The sequence below is a fragment of the Pleurodeles waltl genome, chromosome 6, assembly GCF_031143425.1.
Source record: "Pleurodeles waltl isolate 20211129_DDA chromosome 6, aPleWal1.hap1.20221129, whole genome shotgun sequence".
NCBI classification, from domain to species: domain Eukaryota; kingdom Metazoa; phylum Chordata; class Amphibia; order Caudata; family Salamandridae; genus Pleurodeles; species Pleurodeles waltl.
In genome coordinates this window covers 1,193,471,686-1,193,490,720 of record NC_090445.1, presented here as the reverse complement: position 1 = coordinate 1,193,490,720, position 19,035 = coordinate 1,193,471,686, and the positions used below count along the sequence as shown (strand labels likewise).

At 44.3% G+C, this 19,035-nt stretch overlaps 1 protein-coding gene across 8 annotated transcripts in view; it reads right to left on the bottom strand.

Annotated features, from left to right (window-relative positions):
• PPP3CB (protein phosphatase 3 catalytic subunit beta) overlaps positions 1–19,035 on the bottom strand; it is an 818,129-nt gene that overhangs the window by 233,411 nt on the left and 565,683 nt on the right. For 6 of the 8 annotated variants that reach the window (XM_069240450.1, XM_069240451.1, XM_069240445.1 and 3 more), the window contains exons 10-11: positions 18,536–18,613; positions 15,225–15,309 (exon numbers count right to left, since the gene is read on the bottom strand). In XM_069240450.1, the coding sequence (XP_069096551.1) occupies positions 15,225–15,309; positions 18,536–18,613 (163 nt within the window). The remainder of the gene's footprint in view (positions 1–15,224; positions 15,310–18,535; positions 18,614–19,035) is intronic. The other 2 variants (XM_069240446.1, XM_069240449.1) reach the window with 1 other exon arrangement.

Below are 19,035 nucleotides of genomic sequence, written 5' to 3'. Positions count from 1 at the left end.
CAGTTGGGAAACCAACTGCAACACAGCAAAAGAAAGGGAACCTCTCTTCTCAGGAAGAAGTTCTGCCCTCTGAGGGAACTGAGCCTTTGGAGCTTGAACCTTATCAGGTTGAGCTCTTAGGCCCAGGGGGACCCTCAAGGGAGGAGCTGTGTAAGGGACAAGAAACCTGTCCCTCTCTTGAAGGCCTTAGGCAGCAAGCTGCTGAAGAGTCCAAAGGCAAGAAAAATGGAACACATAGGGTCTATTGGGAAGATGGGCTCCTGTACACTGAGGCCAGAGACCCCAAACCTGGTGCCACTAGGAGAGTGGTAGTGCCTCAGCTGTTCAGAGAGTTCATCCTAACATTGGCCCATGACATTCCCCTTGCTGGACATTTGGGACAAACCAAGACGTGGGAGAGGTTAGTCAACCACTTCTACTGGCCCAATATGTCCAACATGGTTAAGGAGTTTTGCCTCTCCTGCCCCACCTGTCAAGCCAGTGGTAAGACAGGTGGGCATCCAAAGGCCCCCCTCATTCCACTTCCTGTGGTGGGGGTGCCCTTTGAAAGAGTGGGTGTGGACATAGTTGGTCCACTGGAACCTCCCACAGCCTCAGGAAATATGTATATCCTGGTAGTAGTGGATCATGCTACCAGGTATCCTGAAGCTATTCCCCTTAGGTCGACTACTGCCCCTGCAGTAGCCAAGGCCCTCATTGGTATCTTTACCAGAGTGGGTTTCCCTAAGGAGGTGGTGTCTGACAGAGGTACCAACTTCATGTCAGCATACCTAAAGCACATGTGGAATGAGTGTGGAGTGACTTATAAATTCACTACACCTTACCATCCACAAACTAATGGCTTAGTTGAGAGATTCAACAAGACATTAAAGGGCATGATCATGGGGCTCCCAGAAAAACTCAAAAGGAGATGGGATGTCCTCCTGCCATGTCTGCTTTTCGCTTACAGGGAGGTACCACAGAAGGGAGTAGGGTTCTCACCCTTTGAACTTCTGTTTGGTCATCCTGTAAGGGGACCACTTGCCCTGGTTAAAGAAGGCTGGGAGAGACCTCTCCATGAGCCTAAACAGGACATAGTGGACTATGTACTTGGCCTTCGCTCTAGAATGGCAGAGTACATGGAAAAGGCAACCAAAAACCTTGAGGCCAGCCAACAACTCCAGAAGTTTTGGTATGACCAAAAGGCTGCACTGGTTGAGTTCCAACCAGGGCAGAAAGTCTGGGTTCTGGAGCCTGTGGCTCCCAGGGCACTCCAGGACAAATGGAGTGGCCCTTACCCAGTGCTAGAGAGGAAGAGTCAGGTCACCTACCTGGTGGACCTGGGCACAAGCAGGAGCCCCAAGAGGGTGATCCATGTGAACCGCCTTAAGCTCTTCCATGACAGGGCTGATGTGAATCTGTTAATGGTAACAGATGAGGATCAGGAGGCAGAGAGTGAACCTCTCCCTGATCTTCTGTCATCAGACCCAAAAGATGGCACAGTAGATGGAGTGATCTACTCAGACACCCTCTCTGGCCAACAGCAGGCTGATTGTAGGAGAGTCCTACAACAGTTTCCTGAGCTTTTCTCCCTAACCCCTGGTCAGACACACCTGTGTACCCATGATGTGGACACAGGAGACAGCATGCCTGTCAAGAACAAAATCTTCAGACAGTCTGACCATGTTAAGGAAAGCATCAAGATGGAAGTCCACAAGATGCTGGAATTGGGAGTGATTGAGCGCTCTGACAGCCCCTGGGCTAGCCCAGTGGTCTTAGTCCCCAAACCTCACACCAAAGATGGAAAGAAAGAGATGAGGTTTTGTGTGGACTACAGAGGGCTCAACTCTGTCACCAAGACAGATGCCCATCCAATTCCAAGAGCTGATGAGCTCATTGATAAGTTAGGTGCTGCCAAATTTCTAAGTACCTTTGACTTGACAGCAGGGTACTGGCAAATAAAAATGGCACCTGGAGCAAAAGAAAAGACAGCATTCTCCACACCTGATGGGCATTATCAGTTTACTGTTATGCCCTTTGGTTTAAAGAATGCCCCTGCCACCTTCCAAAGGTTGGTGAATCAAGTCCTTGCTGGCTTGGAGTCCTTTAGCACAGCTTATCTTGATGATATTGCTGTCTTTAGCTCCACCTGGCAGGATCACCTGGTCCACCTGAAGAAGGTTTTGAAGGCTCTGCAATCTGCAGGCCTCTCTATCAAGGCATCCAAATGCCAGATAGGGCAGGGAACTGTGGTTTACTTGGGCCACCTTGTAGGTGGAGGCCAAGTTCAGCCACTCCAACCCAAGATCCAGACCATTCTGGACTGGGTAGCTCCAAAAACCCAGACTCAAGTCAGGGCATTCCTTGGCTTGACTGGGTACTACAGGAGGTTTGTGAAGGGATATGGATCCATTGTGACAGCCCTCACTGAGCTCACCTCCAAGAAAATGCCCAAGAAAGTGAACTGGACTGTGGACTGCCAACAGGCCTTTGACACCCTGAAACAAGCAATGTGCTCAGCACCAGTTCTCAAAGCTCCAGATTATTCTAAGCAGTTCATTGTGCAGACTGATGCCTCTGAACATGGGATAGGGGCAGTTTTGTCCCAAACAAATGATGATGGCCTTGACCAGCCTGTTGCTTTCATTAGCAGGAGGTTACTCCCCAGGGAGCAGCGTTGGAGTGCCATTGAGAGGGAGGCCTTTGCTGTGGTTTGGTCCCTGAAGAAGCTGAGACCATACCTCTTTGGGACTCACTTCCTAGTTCAAACTGACCACAGACCTCTCAAATGGCTGATGCAAATGAAAGGTGAAAATCCTAAACTGTTGAGGTGGTCCATCTCCCTACAGGGAATGGACTTTATAGTGGAACACAGACCTGGGACTGCCCATGCCAATGCAGATGGCCTTTCCAGGTTCTTCCACTTAGAAAATGAAGACTCTCTTGGGAAAGGTTAGTCTCATCCTCTTTCGTTTGGGGGGGGGTTGTGTAAGGAAATGCCTCCTTGGCATGGTTGCCCCCTGACTTTTTGCCTTTGCTGATGCTATGTTTACAATTGAAAGTGTGCTGAGGCCTGCTAACCAGGCCCCAGCACCAGTGTTCTTTCCCTAACCTGTACTTTTGTATCCACAATTGGCAGACCCTGGCATCCAGATAAGTCCCTTGTAACTGGTACTTCTAGTACCAAGGGCCCTGATGCCAAGGAAGGTCTCTAAGGGATGCAGCATGTCTTATGCCACCCTGGAGACCTCTCACTCAGCACAGACACACTGCTTGCCAGCTTGTGTGTGCTAGTGAGGACAAAACGAGTAAGTCGACATGGCACTCCCCTCAGGGTGCCATGCCAGCCTCTCACTGCCTATGCAGTATAGGTAAGACACCCCTCTAGCAGGCCTTACAGCCCTAAGGCAGGGTGCACTATACCATAGGTGAGGGTACCAGTGCATGAGCATGGTACCCCTACAGTGTCTAAACAAAACCTTAGACATTGTAAGTGCAGGGTAGCCATAAGAGTATATGGTCTGGGAGTCTGTCAAACACGAACTCCACAGCACCATAATGGCTACACTGAAAACTGGGAAGTTTGGTATCAAACTTCTCAGCACAATAAATGCACACTGATGCCAGTGTACATTTTATTGTAAAATACACCACAGAGGGCACCTTAGAGGTGCCCCCTGAAACTTAACCGACTGTCTGTGTAGGCTGACTAGTTCCAGCAGCCTGCCACACCAGAGACATGTTGCTGGCCCCATGGGGAGAGTGCCTTTGTCACTCTGAGGCCAGTAACAAAGCCTGCACTGGGTGGAGATGCTAACACCTCCCCCAGGCAGGAGCTGTGACACCTGGCGGTGAGCCTCAAAGGCTCACCCCTTTGTCACAGCCCAGCAGGGCACTCCAGCTTAGTGGAGTTGCCCGCCCCCTCCGGCCACGGCCCCCACTTTTGGCGGCAAGGCTGGAGGGAACAAAGAAAGCAACAAGGAGGAGTCACTGGCCAGTCAGGACAGCCCCTAAGGTGTCCTGAGCTGAGGTGACTCTGACTTTTAGAAATCCTCCATCTTGCAGATGGAGGATTCCCCCAATAGGGTTAGGATTGTGACCCCCTCCCCTTGGGAGGAGGCACAAAGAGGGTGTACCCACCCTCAGGGCTAGTAGCCATTGGCTACTAACCCCCCAGACCTAAACACGCCCTTAAATTTAGTATTTAAGGGCTATCCTGAACCCTAGAAAATTAGATTCCTGCACCTACAAGAAGAAGGACTGCCTAGCTGAAAACCCCTGCAGAGGAAGACCAGAAGACGACTACTGCCTTGGCTCCAGAAACTCACCGGCCTGTCTCCTGCCTTCCAAAGATCCTGCTCCAGCGACGCCTTCCAAAGGGACCAGCGACCTCGACATCCTCTGAGGACTGCCCCTGCTTCGAAAAGACAAGAAACTCCCGAGGACAGCGGACCTGCTCCAAGAAAGGCTGCAACTTTGTTTCCAGCAGCTTTAAAGAACCCTGCAAGCTCCCCGCAAAAGGCGCGAGACTTGCAACACTGCACCCGGCGACCCCGACTCGGCTGGTGGCGATCCAACACCTCAGGAGGGACCCCAGGACTACTCTAAGACTGTGAGTACAAAAACCTGTCCCCCCTGAGCCCCCACAGCGCCGCCTGCAGAGGGAATCCCGAGGCTTCCCCGGACCGCGACTCTTTGAATCCTAAGTCCCGACACCTGGGAGAGACCCTGCACCCGCAGCCCCCAGGACCTGAAGGACCGGACTTTCACTGGAGGAGTGACCCCCAGGAGTCCCTCTCCCTTGCCCAAGTGGAGGTTTCCCCGAGGAACCCCCCCCTTGCCTGCCTGCAGCGCTGAAGAGATCCCTAGATCTCCCATTGACTTCCATTACAAACCCGACGCTTGTTTCTACACTGCACCCGGCCGCCCCCGCGCTGCTGAGGGTGAAATTTCTGTGTGGACTTGTGTCCCCCCCGGTGCCCTACAAAACCCCCCTGGTCTGCCCTCCGAAGACGCGGGTACTTACCTGCAAGCAGACCGGAACCGGGGCACCCCCTTCTCTCCATTCTAGCCTATGTGTTTTGGGCACCACTTTGAACTCTGCACCTGACCGGCCCTGAGCTGCTGGTGTGGTGACTTTGGGGTTGCTCTGAACCCCCAACGGTGGGCTACCTTGGACCAAGAACTGAACCCTGTAAGTGTCTTACTTACCTGGTAAAACTAACAAATACTTACCTCCCCTAGGAACTGTGAAAATTGCACTAAGTGTCCACTTTTAAAACAGCTATTTGTGAATAACTTGAAAAGTATACATGCAATTTTGATGATTTGAAGTTCCTAAAGTACTTACCTGCAATACCTTTCGAATGAGCTATTACATGTAGAATTTGAACCTGTGGTTCTTAAAATAAACTAAGAAAAGATATTTTTCTATATAAAAACCTATTGGCTGGATTTGTCTCTGAGTGTGTGTACCTCATTTATTGTCTATGTGTATGTACAACAAATGCTTAACACTACTCCTTGGATAAGCCTACTGCTCGACCACACTACCACAAAATAGAGCATTAGTATTATCTCTTTTTACCACTATTTTACCTCTAAGGGGAACCCTTGGACTCTGTGCATGCTATTCCTTACTTTGAAATAGCACATACAGAGCCAACTTCCTACACTTGGTGAGTGTTACTTGTGGTGCAATGTCTGAATCTGAAAGCCTGGAAGCACTTCAGGAGGATGAGGTGCTCAAGATGGTAACACAATATGTGGAGTCAGACTGAAGATTTTCCAAGAAATAAGACAACAATGTGGAGGCTTACCAACAGATTTCAGATGAACTCTCCCTTGTTGATGGGTTGCTGAGTTAGTTCCTGATTGTCTTTGTAGCAAATTAGTAGAGGTGATACATGAATGTCACATAAGCATGAGAGACGTGAAATGCAGAATAAGGGATAATTTCTCTTGGTGTGTTTGGATAAGAGAGTAGAACAATTTGTGACAGTATCTGGCATTTGCAATCAGTGATAAATCTCAAGTAACAATGCCTGGCCTGGTTGACCTAGTGCCTATGCAGGATAAGATATGGTCAAAGTTAGGCATGGATATTATTAATATACTTAATATTTGATAGAACTGTGAGATATGGTATTGTGGCAGTTAGTTATCATTCCTATTGGATGGAGTGTTTGTGTCTGGCACCGACAGTGCCAACATCAGGGGCTTGCAAGAAAGCAAGTACCATTTGGGATTGTAACAGATAATCATCTACAATTAACTTCTGGAGAGTTTTCCTGGTTCCTTTCTGACTTGGGCATCAGGCATGTGAACACACTGTTGTATCATCCCAGGACCAATGATCTGGTGGAAAGGTGCAACGGGTGATTAAGGATAACATACAATTATCCTTTGTGATGCAGTCTGGGGTGGTTTCAGGTGTTGAAGAAGTTGTTATGGGTCACCCACCCTACACTAACACCTGTGTGTAATTTAACGTTTTAAGGGACAGAGCCTGGGGTCCAAGGTGAACAAGTTGTAGATGAGAAATATCAGTTTACCTAAAGACAAAGCATGTGATATTGTGGACAAACAGAACCATGCCCAGTTGTAGTGTGATACAGTTATAATTTGAAGCTCAGGAATTTAGAAAGCCTGAGGATACAGGGTAGAGACTCAAGGGTAGTGTAAGATTTGTGTGCATGAGAAGTGTTGTTATAGTCTAGGACTGTATGATTCCATTGGAGAATGGCAAGTGGAGCAACAAGTAAAAATGATTAGTTGTGCTTGTGTGCCTGCAACCACATATGGATGGTTCTGAACACATAGGACCTGTTGAACCTTTGAGAACAAGTGTGGAGATGCAACCTTCCTGAATAAGTAACAGTGTGCTTGAAGTTCTCAAAGGAATTGTGGCCCTGCAAGAAGATTTTGTATGTGAACGTTTACTGTTTAGCCTGCTTTGTTTGTTGCTGTTGTATTCGGGTTGTGCAATGTTGCGTGGTGTGAACGTTTACTGTTTAGCCTGCTTTGTTTGTTGCTGTTGTATTCGGGTTGTGCAATGTTGCGTGGTTAGTGTGTTTCCATTCTGAGTGGTAAAAGATGGGGAGATGTGTTAGGATTTCTTTGCTTTTCTTGTACTGCATGCTTTCAGTTCCATTTAAAATGAGCTAACTTTCTATATATACTGAATGTTATTGTGACAGTTGTCTTTAGCCGTTTGACTCTGCTCATTGTGTTCACAATTAGTCAAAATAAATGTATGAAGGCAACTGCTGTGACTAATCGTCTTTTTTTGTTGCAGGTGCGAAAAATCTCCTATAACAGTAGACATCTTTGAAGACTGACTAGGGAAAAATCTCTTGACTGCCAACCTGGAGTGACATGCTCCTTCTCTGAAAATTCACTGAATAATGGGAGGTTCCTTGGCATTTCAAAAGTAATTTATATTTTTGAACAGCACACATGTCCCTAAATTCTGGACACAAAACTTTAGCAGAAACTTCAGTGAAGATTCAAGTAGTACAACACTAACGTGCTTTCTAATTATTCCTAAGAACTGAGGTTATCAATACACTTTTAAATCAGTTTTTTTGCCTGACAAGTGAAGTCACTTTTCTTGGTGATATTGTTTAAATACAGCTATCAAACCAAGCAGCAGGTTAAGAGGAATGTATACTACCTCTCAATCACCACTTTCATCAGATATAGTATGATTCTAATTGGAGACACACTTGCTTGGATGGATGGGCTCTAACAATGATGCATGGACCTTTGCTACTATATAATTTGCAGTCACAGAAATCAGCTCTGGTCACCTCATTTATAATCATGTCCTACATTTATTTACTGATGTGCCCTTGTGCATGGTGAACAGAGGGGACAGTTCAATCTGTAACAATGAAATATGGACTGCTGCTTCTCTTCTAGAGTTAATTGCTATCACTTGTCTACATGGCCCGTAGTTAATGCCACTCTCTTGGATTTTGTTGTGGGCCACACAACTTCAAAAGGATGTTCTACATGGTTTCATATGGATTGTATTTAAGATCTAGGTGGTGATGTCAAGGACCAGTAACTGGGGCATTTTGATACTTGTATAGGTTTTCCTTTTTAGTTGAAGATGTGCAGGTGACCCTGTCTCCTTTTTCCCTCTTAAGCTTACTACAAACATCATATCCACACACTTATGACAATTCTTACCCATCTACTCTCTCCAAAAATGTTGGCAAACATAAATGTAAGGTGTTAAGGGATTCAGGGGCAAATACCAAAACCGTATTAAATCTATATGTTCAGAAATAGATCAACAATTATATTCACCAAAAAAACTGGATAATTTAGTTGTCAATTTGCTATTGGGGTACTAAATAGAGGATTAACATCTAGTACAACTAGACAGGGAACCAGAAATATGGCTGATCTCGCTGGGGTTACCATTAGGGATCTTAAAGATATAGAATTCCATGATATGTAACAAATGTAAAATAGTATGAAAACATAGGGCAACTTATAGAGCGAAGGTGGTTTGAAAAATAAATCTAAGCTCATTCCAACACTGTCTAATGAAAATGCAATTAATGTTTTCTATAAATTAGATTGTACAGATCTGGGCAAAATATAGACAAATTATGTTTTATTCGAATGGTTACAGTATGCCAACTGTGTAGCTCACGTAGCAAAAGCATAGGCCAATCGAGAGAAACCAGACACTTATTGGCCAGGCACATTAGACAGTAAAGTGTACATACCTTCTTCCACCATTATCAGGCATTATACACCCCTCCTCAGAACCTTCCTGTTTTTCTACAGGGCATCCCAGGGACACAAATCTCCCCAGACCAATGCCAAGACCTTGGCGCCCCTACCGTCCCTGTTGAAACTAAATAAGCAATACCAACGGGCAAAACTGTCTTGTCCTTATGGGCTGCCACTGCAATTTAGCAGACATATTTCTGTCTTCTTGTCCCTAAATTAGAACATGCATTTGCAATGCAATAGGTCTTGCATTCGCTTGAGTTAGAGCTATTGGCATTGTAAATTCATTACTGGACTTTTCTTGCCACATAAATTGGCCAACCCTGCCTCATAATTTTCTCTTTTTCTGCCATATAATTCCAGTTGCAAAAACAACAGATGTTGGACGGAATGCAGATCAAATCAAACATTCACTCCCAGTCACAGATTTGGGTTTAATCCAACAGTTTTTTTGCTTGCCACGTCATTCCAGTTTGGACCCAGCCATATACAAATCAGCCTTGAGCCTGTTCCCCATGGAAACAGTCCAGCCCGAACTGCCAGGCCAGGTCCTCAGTAAACCAGAAACAGGCATCCTGGGACCGGTTTCAGGGTATCACCCTTCATCAGTCAGGCTAGCTTGAATCTGGTGGCATAGCAAGCACGAGGCCCATGTCTGGGCATACCCTTCCCACTTGGGACAAAAATTGCAAAAACAACAGGTGATGGACGGAATGCAGAGCAAATCAAACATTCACCCCCAGTCACAGATTTGGGTTTAAACCATCATTTTTTTGCTTGCCATGTCATTCCAGTTTGGACCCAGCCATTTGCAAATCAGTCTTGACCCTGTCCCCCATCAGAACAGTCGAGCCCGTACTGCCGGGCCAGGTCCTCCCTGAACCACAAACAAGCATCATGGGACCGGTTTCAGGGTATCACCTTTCTTCAGCCAAGTGAAGGAACCAGCTTTATTGTGATGCACCATACAACCAAACTGAATCCTTGGTATAGTAAAAGAACAGGAAAAGGAAATTACATCAAACATCACATGACGGATACACAATGTATTTGGAAAACCAGAAAGAAATCAGGAACAAAAATCTGAACTGGACTGGCGGCGAAACAGTTTTAAAGGGCAGTTGTAAAGCCTCAGGCAATTGATTGTCATTTCAGAGATGGAGAAGAAAGGAGCAACATTTAGGACCCCAGGAGCACAAGGGAAGGCAGTCCTAGATGTGTGACACTCACAGCTGTAAGATTCGTGGGGTGTTTCTCAGACTCAGGTACTGCAGGACTGTGCATGGTACCTGGTTTTTCGGCTCCAAGGCAGCCAAGATGCCACAGCTGTAAATGTATACCTCTTCCCAATGCCCCATGCTTGTCAGGGAAGGCCAGAAAAAATTGACCAACCAATTTAGGGACACAGACGTACCAGGGAGGAGTCCAAGAATTCAGGGATCACTGATCTCACAAACGTCATACACCATAACCATAAGGAGGGGGAGGAGAGCTCTAACAAAAATAATCAAGCACAAAAGACTTCACCTAGAAGGCATGTAAAGTAGGGCAAATCTTCAAACTAAGCCTAAAAGCTTATTTGGGACTAAACAATGTTTGAGACAAAACAGGATGGACAATTTTCGAGTGGGCATAAACTTGGAAGACAGTCAAGCCATCTCTCCCACCCTAAAGTTTCAGACCAGTCTTCTTTAGTTACAGATTCTAGCCTTCACAGCAGTTTTAGAATGTTGTGAATTCTGGGCAATCACTTTTCATTCAGAGTTAAGTTTACCAAGGAAATCAGGAGCAAAAGACACAAGAGTAGTGAATAAAGGACAACTCTGCTATGGGTAAGAATACTGCCCGTTGTTTTGAGTGGCATTGAAGAATCACCTCACATACTGTTCAAGACTATGGTTAGCCCTCTTAGTCTGTCAATTGGATCAAGGATGGTAATCCAAGGTCAGAGCTTGGTGGATACCCACATTAAAGCAAATTGAGTGCCAGAACCCAAGAAATGCCCTGAGAGTCTCCTGCCTAGATTATTGTGTTGGGGAATCCCATGCAGGCGGGGTACATCAGACAGAAATTTCCTTGCTATCATGTTGGCAGATGGAAATTTCCAGAACAAAGAAAAGTGAGCCATTTTAGAAAAGAGTACTACTGTGACCATGATCACTCGGTGCCCCGGCTGAAGGGATTGACTCCACAATAAAGTCAGTGGAAATTGTGTACCATAGATGAAGAGGGACAAACAAAGACTGAAGAAAATCAAAAGGCTTATCATGGACTTCATTTTAATGTACACAAACGGAAAAGGATTCACCATAAGCACTACATTCTTTCGCACAGTAGGCCACCAGAAGGAACATAGGAATAGCCTTAAGGTTGACTAAACCCTGCGAGGACATGCTACCATGATGTCAAGTCACATTCCCAGCACCTTGGTTTGAAGGATATTAATAGGGATCAAGTAGGCCTGATGGAAAAAATATAAATTCTGGTAGTAACAAAGGGATACTTGACTTTGTAGAGCATCAAGGTCTTCCTGAGAGATCTCAGCTTGGATGTCTCTCACACGCTGTAAAAAGGAACTTGCCAGACAACTTTGTGTAGCCATAATTCTTGATATTTACTCAGTGACTTAGATAACAATTTTCTGTCCAACAGTATTTTCACAGTCTGAATGGGAATTGAATGTAGCAGAACTGGCTACGTTGAATCAAACCATCATTAGGTTTCCTCCTAGTCCTTTCCCTTAAATTGTATAAGTGTCAAAAAAGGGGCATTAGTAAAAAGTGGTACCACCTGTCTCACAAAAACATGCAAAATGCTGTGTCACAGAATGTCAGACACCTTTTGGAGGATCACAGGGCAGACAGGCTAACCATAGTGACTGAGGTAGTTGGATAAATGCTGTCCTATGGGTCGTTCTACCATGGCTCTGCAAACTGGGCCAAGTACAAAGTTTCCACATTTGAATATCTAAGTAGCGAAGACGAGAAGTCAATGGCATCTCAGAGAGTTAATGTTGGGGGAAACGATGCATGACAATCAGACAAAAAGTGCATTAACGCAATACTGAGCTCAACACTTTTTTTTTTTTTTAGAAAAAGATAAATATTTTAATCACCAAAGAACGTAATACAGTACATACTGAGTAGATGAATCTACAAAGACGCTCTTCGGGGCCCTCTATAGAATGAAAGCATGGTAGTAATAACATTTAAGCTCAGGTGCTGCATCACTATGCTGTAGCGGAGTAGCTTCCTACAGTTCTTTGACTCAGACGTCAGTCCATAGCAAATGGCTATTCAGTCATTGTGCTGGGTGAGCCATGTTTGATATGTTGTCCCACAAAACTCAGTTAGCGAAGCATTCAGTCAGTGCCTGTCACATATATGGAATTAATGTGATGTGATGTGCACTTGGAATTCCCATGCCTGGGAGTGCCTGTGGACAGGGTATAGGGCAAGCTGTCATGCTCACAGGGTTGGTTTGGGCAAACCTGCTTCCTTCGCTGGCACTACAGTGTCTCCATGAAGAGAACTCCAACAGTCTGTTCCAGCAGTCACAGTACAAGGATATTTCTCCTGTAGGTCGAGGCACTGCTGTAGTGACTGAAGTACAGTGAAGGTACAGTTAGTACAGGACTTCTACATATTTTTCTGAGGCAGTCTCCAAATCAGGCAGTCTTTATTCTGCAGTTATGTCACATTTATTTGTAACATGCATTGACACCCATGAGGGCAACTTGACTGAGCAAGTGTGTGCGCCTAGCCTTGCATATGTCATATGGATATTTAAAAAGCAAGGACTTTAGCTTCTTGCAAAACTCAAGAAGTGAGGAAGCAGCTCCTTTGTGTGTCAGAAGGTTGTTCCACACTTTGGAGGCGATGTATGAGAAGGACTGACCTCCGGACTTGTTTCTGTATATGAGTGGGTTGTGGACAAGTTGGAGTCTGGTGGAGCTGAGATGTGTGGATGGTTGATAGAAGGAGTTGCAGCTTGTCAGACAGGTGGGTCTATGTTGTGTATTGCCTTGAATGTGTGAGTAAGTTGCCTGGACAGAGCATTTGTGTATCAGGAGCCAGTAGATCTCTCTGAGTTGAGATGTTGAGGATAAGTCTAGCTGCTGGATGGTTTGTAGTCTTCTAGTGAATTGCTTAGTGATTGCAGTGTACAGGGCTAGCTAGTGATGAGGGTGTGATTGATGGTTTTCTAGTTTTGTATGGAGCCTTTGAAGATGTTCCTGAGCATCTTCAGAGTATGGAATCAAGAAGCAATGAAAGCATTGATTTGCATGGTTATGTCCAGCTTGAGGTCAATGTTGGTCAAAATTCTCCTGGCTTGTTGGCTGGGAGGATGGTGTTGGTCCAAGGTCGGCCGTGCTCCAGGTGGCGTCACATGGTGAGATGGTTTTTCTGTAGATAAATATTGCCCCATGGTGTCCCATGGTTGTGATGCCAATCACGTTGGCCGCAGGGGTCATGTAAGCATCAAAGAGGGTAGTGCTGATGGGCAAACCTTGAATCACTCTGCAAAAGAGTTTGTGGGCTTCAAGGAGTATGGTGTAAGGCTGACCACTTGTGTTCTGTCTGTCAGGAATGAGTAGATCTGACGGGGAGCAGGTCCTTGGATGCCAATCCTGTGAAGGCGTCTGCTGAGGATGTGCGAGGATGCTGAAGGCTGAAGAGAGCCAAAGGGATGAGGGTTGCCATATCTCCTCTGTTCAGGATCATCTGGATGGTGTCTGTGCCAGCAACAAGTGCTGTTTCTGTACTGTGGTTAGGCCTGAAGCCAGAATGTGCGGTGTCCATGAGCTTGTTGTTCATGAAGTGGTCAGCGAGGTGTCTGTTGATGAGCTTCTTAGGGATCTTTGTTGGATACAGTGGGAGGGACACTGATCTGAAGTTGGTGAAGGAAATTGGGTCCGCTGAGGGCTTCTCGAACAGAGGAGTGACTGTACGCATTTCAGTGCATCTGGGAAGGTGGCTGAGTAAATGGAGGCAATGAGGACAGAAGTAAGAGCTTCGTTGATGGGTGTGAGTCTTTTGGTGAAGGTGTGGGTCGGGGTTGGATAGGGCTCCAGAATTGATGGAATTCCTAATAGCTGCAGTCTCATTCAAAGTGACGGAGGCCCATGTGGTCAGGGTTAGTTCTTCCACCGAGATCGGGACATAAGTTGTGAAGGTAAAGGGGTCCAGTAGCGGGTCAAAGTTGTAGCATATGAATGTGATATTGTTGCAGAAGCACTCTGAGAGCTTGTTGCTGAGATCTTGTGAGGGGTTATGTTATTGGAGGTGGTTTCCGGTACAGTGAACGTTTTAACAATGGTACAGAGTTCTTTTCTACAGCAATTAACACTGGCAAGTTGGACATAAATTCTCTTCAGTCAGACTTAACTCAGCAGGGAAACCAGGGAACCAAGGGTATTTACTCGTCTTGGTACTCTGCCACATTTGCTGTGCTCATTTTGGATTGATACTCACATCGGGCTCTGCAGCTGGATGCTAATCCTTGGGCAGGCAGGACAAGGCTCTCTGTGCTCAGGCAAACAGCTACCAGTGTTACTGACAGCTTACTCCAGCAAAGCTTGTAGATGCACCTCAGAAATGCACGTAATACACTTCCACTGTCTGGAGGTTGTTTCACAACTTCCATCTTGTGGCAATTCAGACCGGGTGGACAATAACCTGGTAAAAGCTTATATAAACGCTCTAACAGTATGGGTGTCCTGCTACCATATACATGTACATACATTCGATATTCAAACAAAGACGACAACACAGGGTCTGGTCATGACACATAAATGTACCTTTACTCTATTGGGCTTAAGGGCATCGCGCTCATCTATGAGCAGGGTAAAAAGGCCTGTTTCAGTTAATGAGCATTAAAAATATGCTATGCTGCCATCATTACTCACTGTATTTAGCCAGGGGCAGGAACAGTAATCTCATGCCCAGCCAAGGGTTCGCTTCTGGTTTACCTCCATGACCTAAGAGACAGGATGTGAGCCTCACTGTCAATTTTGGGCCTGGGTTTGCAGTGTGCACTGTGATTTTGTGAGTGTGGAGGCAAAATTAGAGTCAGAGTACCAGACTGACTTGCAGTTGGGTCACTCAGGACTGGGGTACATATCCTTTGCCATGCAGAAGGACATTCCAGCACAGCTGTTCATAAATTCACATACTTTGATAAAAGGTTTGTGACTGTTAAAATATCAGTATAATTAATATACTGAGAATTGTGTGTGCATAGCATTTTAGAATCTACAAAATTAAGTTAATTTCTCTTACAAAATGGGGCGCACCAACAGCAGTGTACTATTTCTTCAAGCCCAAAGCCATAGAGCTCTGAGTACCCATTGTTCGTAAAACATTTTTGCATTTTATCACTTCGTTGAAGAGATAACATTCATGGTTTTATGAAATAGGCCATAACTATGAAAAAACACAAGATCACGAGCTGCATAACAATCAACGATAAAGAAGCACAAATGTTATGATTACCTCAGGACGGAGAATACCCTTGCCATCTTGCCAATTGCACGAATTTTGTTTCTGATTATTTCTTTTCGTGCTGCGGCTGTACCTACTTTAAAAGGAAAAAAAATGTATCACATGGATAACCATTTTACAAACTTAGTAATTTCATTCTTTTATACAATACAATATGCCATACACACTATTATTGAGATCCGTATGTGTAGCTGAACGGTTGGAGCAGCCTATGAAATAATTAGGCACCTATTTCCATATAACCCATTCTCCCGATGTGAAAACCTTAAAAAGACCTTTCACTCTGAAGACTTTATAGGCCATGCAGGACAAACAATGCCTTTGTGTGGACTTTATTTTGATGTGATTTTACGGTAAATATAGCCCTTGATAACGAACTGCTTATACTGTGGAAAATTGAAATTGCATAAGCTGCTAACAAAAACCTTTACAAACATGAGGCAGCATAATCCTAATATGATAAAAGGATGCCAAAGTAGGCCATTTTAGAACATTCCACTTTGTGTCTATGAAGTGACCAACATATCCCTGTATTGTTGGGCTTTTGGAATTTTTTGTGTCAACAAAGAACAAATAGTTTTTGAGGATCAATCTGTGTTTGTTCTTCGAAAGCAATTCTACAGCTAACAAACTGTCTGTCTACCAAGAAATCAATGCACCAAAGCACAATAGTAAACATTTAATTAGATAGAAAAGTGATACAAATGAAAGCAAAGTTTGCTTAGATAGAATGTGTCCCTAACTCGGAGGTGAAACACTGGTATATTCCTATCAATGATACAAATACATTTTGCATTACCTTTTTCAAAATAGCTCTGTTTATTATATACGACTCTTTTAAGGCTTTTTTGAATGTGTTAAATTCTAACCTCAAAACTCCCTGTCTTTTTTTTTATTTGCACAAGTGTTATTTATCCATAAGAGAAAAAACCTTCATGAAAAATTCTCTATTTACAAATACCACTCACAAAGAGCTGTTACTAAAGTACAAACTTTTTAAAAGCCTATGGGAAAAACATATAGAACGAGTAAATTCAAACATTTTAATAATAAATCATATTTCCAGTGCACATATCTGTTAATAATTATACACTTTACATGCACACTTATCAAATAAAGATATGCACGAAGAAACCACAAAAGCACAGAGACAAGAGAAACAAATAAAAAGGTCAACAGACATGCAAGTTCAGATATGCAAAATGTTAGAAACAGATAAGGATGAAAATCTAAGAAAATGAAGGGGAAAGGTTGAGAAAATTATCATGCACAGAAAGACAGATGTCCAGGAATATGACTTCTGAAGACTGCACAACTTAAACGCTTTATGTTTTGGGGGAAATATTAGCAATCAAAAGGGTGCATTAAAATGAATGAATAAAAAGTAAGTCACTTATCACATTCTGTAAATCGTGTTACAGTAGTTTTTGAAGTCATATTTCAAAACAGTGTAGCTCTGTCTGGTCTGTACCTTTTTTATTGCCATATATGAGTCGCTCTTCAGATGGAGAATCCAGAAAAGAGGAAGTGAATGATGGAGAAAAAGGTGAGTGAGACAAATAAAAAGCAGAGATATTTTTACTGCCAGTGGTAATAGAAAATGATTCCAGAAAAGAAAAAAATGAAAAAGGTACAGCAGCCAAACTACTGAAAAATGCATTAGTTGAGAAAATTAGTGGAGACACAAAATGTCGTCAAGTTGTTGCCAAAAATAATCTGCTTTCAAGTTTGTGTGGAGAACCTGTCTAAATCATTACACTTTTCCAATAAATAAATAAACAAATTAATTAATAGATAAAAAGTCATCACCCTATCTTAATGTAAACCCATCTGCTAGAAAACGGACACAACAGTGGCGGCCCGTCCTTTAGGGCGGAGGGGCCACCCCCCCCACCCCATGAAGAGTGTCTGTCAGGCTGAACAAAGGTCAGCCTGACAGACACTCTTCATGTTCAGGTCAGGCAGCCAGGAGCAAACATGCGCGATTTGCGCAGACTCCTGGCTGCCTGAGCTGAACTTTGCTGGGCTGAGGAGATCACGACCCCTATGGGCGTGACCTCCTCGGCCCAGCAAAGGTGCCTCGAGGCCCTCCCCTGGGTGACGAGGAAAGCGTCACCCATTGACACTCTCCCTGGGCGCTTCAGGTTTCAGCCCTGAAGCGCCCAAGGCGAGTGTCAATCAGTGACACTGTCACAGAGTGGGGTGGGGTCAGCAGTCTCACTGACCCCATCCCACTCTGTGACGAGGCTGGGACTTCTGCCTTCCCTCATTGGCTGACCTCAGGTCAGCCAATGAGGGAAGGCAGCAGTCCCAACCCTCCTGGGACCTCCGAGGCTGAAGGTAAGTGTGTGTGTGTATATATGTATGTATGTATGTATGTATGTATGTATGTATGTATGTATGTATGTATGTATGTCTGTCTGTCTGTCTGTTATGTTTTACATTGAATGTTTGGTGCGCGCGTGCATGTTTCAGTGTTATGAGTGTTGTTAATGGATGTGAGTGCGTGCGTGTGTGTGTGTGAAAGAATGAATGTGTGTGATCTTGGAAAATGAATGTTTGGTGCGTGCGTGTATGTTTGAATGGAATGAGTGTTAATGGGTGAGCGTGCGTGCGTGTCTGTGTGTGTGTGTGAAATAATGAGCCTGTGTGTGTGTTTGTGTTTGTGCCCCGCCCGCCCCCCTCCCAAAGCTGCCGGCCGCCACTGGGACACAAACAAAAATATGTAAACGCACATACTTAAGCTTTTAGAAAGGACTCCACTTTAGTGGAACAGACTGGATGAAGATTCAAGCATGTAATATGAATGAAAAGTTATAACCGCTTGCATAACTTGTACATGATATTTGGGAAATTAAACCCGTATTTAAATCTTCCTGGAATCATACTTTTATATATGCCGAATGCCTGAGCATTAAATACATGTCATTTTTATATAAAGTCATGTTGTGTTATAATTCAGTACCCAAGTGTAGCAGACAAACATTTCAAAAGTAGAGAATACATTGTAAATGAACAAGAAATGCTGAACGGCCTTAAACTAATGGCAGTACAGTGCACCGACCTCAGTTATAAAATAAATTAGTGGAGGTTTTGCAACAAACTAAACAGATTATGTACAAGTAATGCAAATATGTCTCAGAGTCTTGTGGTAATGTAATTAAATTGCCAAGATTGGCATATACTTAAACTAAAACGTGCAAATGAATCATACACAAGACAGAAGGCTTTAGCGAAAAAGAACCATCTCAACAAATAAATGAAATCCCGTGAATTTATAATAGGCTTGAAAATAATCCTACCGTCAAACTGATCTTCTCCTTCAGTCATCAGTTCATCATCTGAGCAAATACTGAGAACATTCACCAGCATTTCCGTCACTGTATCAAAATAAAAAATATATAAATTGCCTGACAAAAAACAAAGAAAATGCCAGGCAGCTTTTTAGCTGAAAGTCAAGCACTTTTGAGAAATATTAGGATAATTTCGTGTTTTAAGTATTAACAGTGTCCACCTTATCTTCAGTGTGCAAAACAAAAACCTTTCAATGCTTATTGCCCTGAAAATGGAACTCGTTCGTCTCCTCCTCACCCTACCCCGAAGTAAACGTTGTATTGTCGGCTGATATCAGTAATCAGAGCCATAATGCAGCTCAGAATGGCGTTTGCTCCCCCGGCATTTGCCGGTTGCTGGGAAACGGTTTTAAAAGCACAGGGCCGCCATCCTGCCTCTGTCACTTTCCCTCACGCCACGAGTTTGATTGCGCAGACATCGTGAGGCTTCAAGAGAGAGAAGAGGAAGA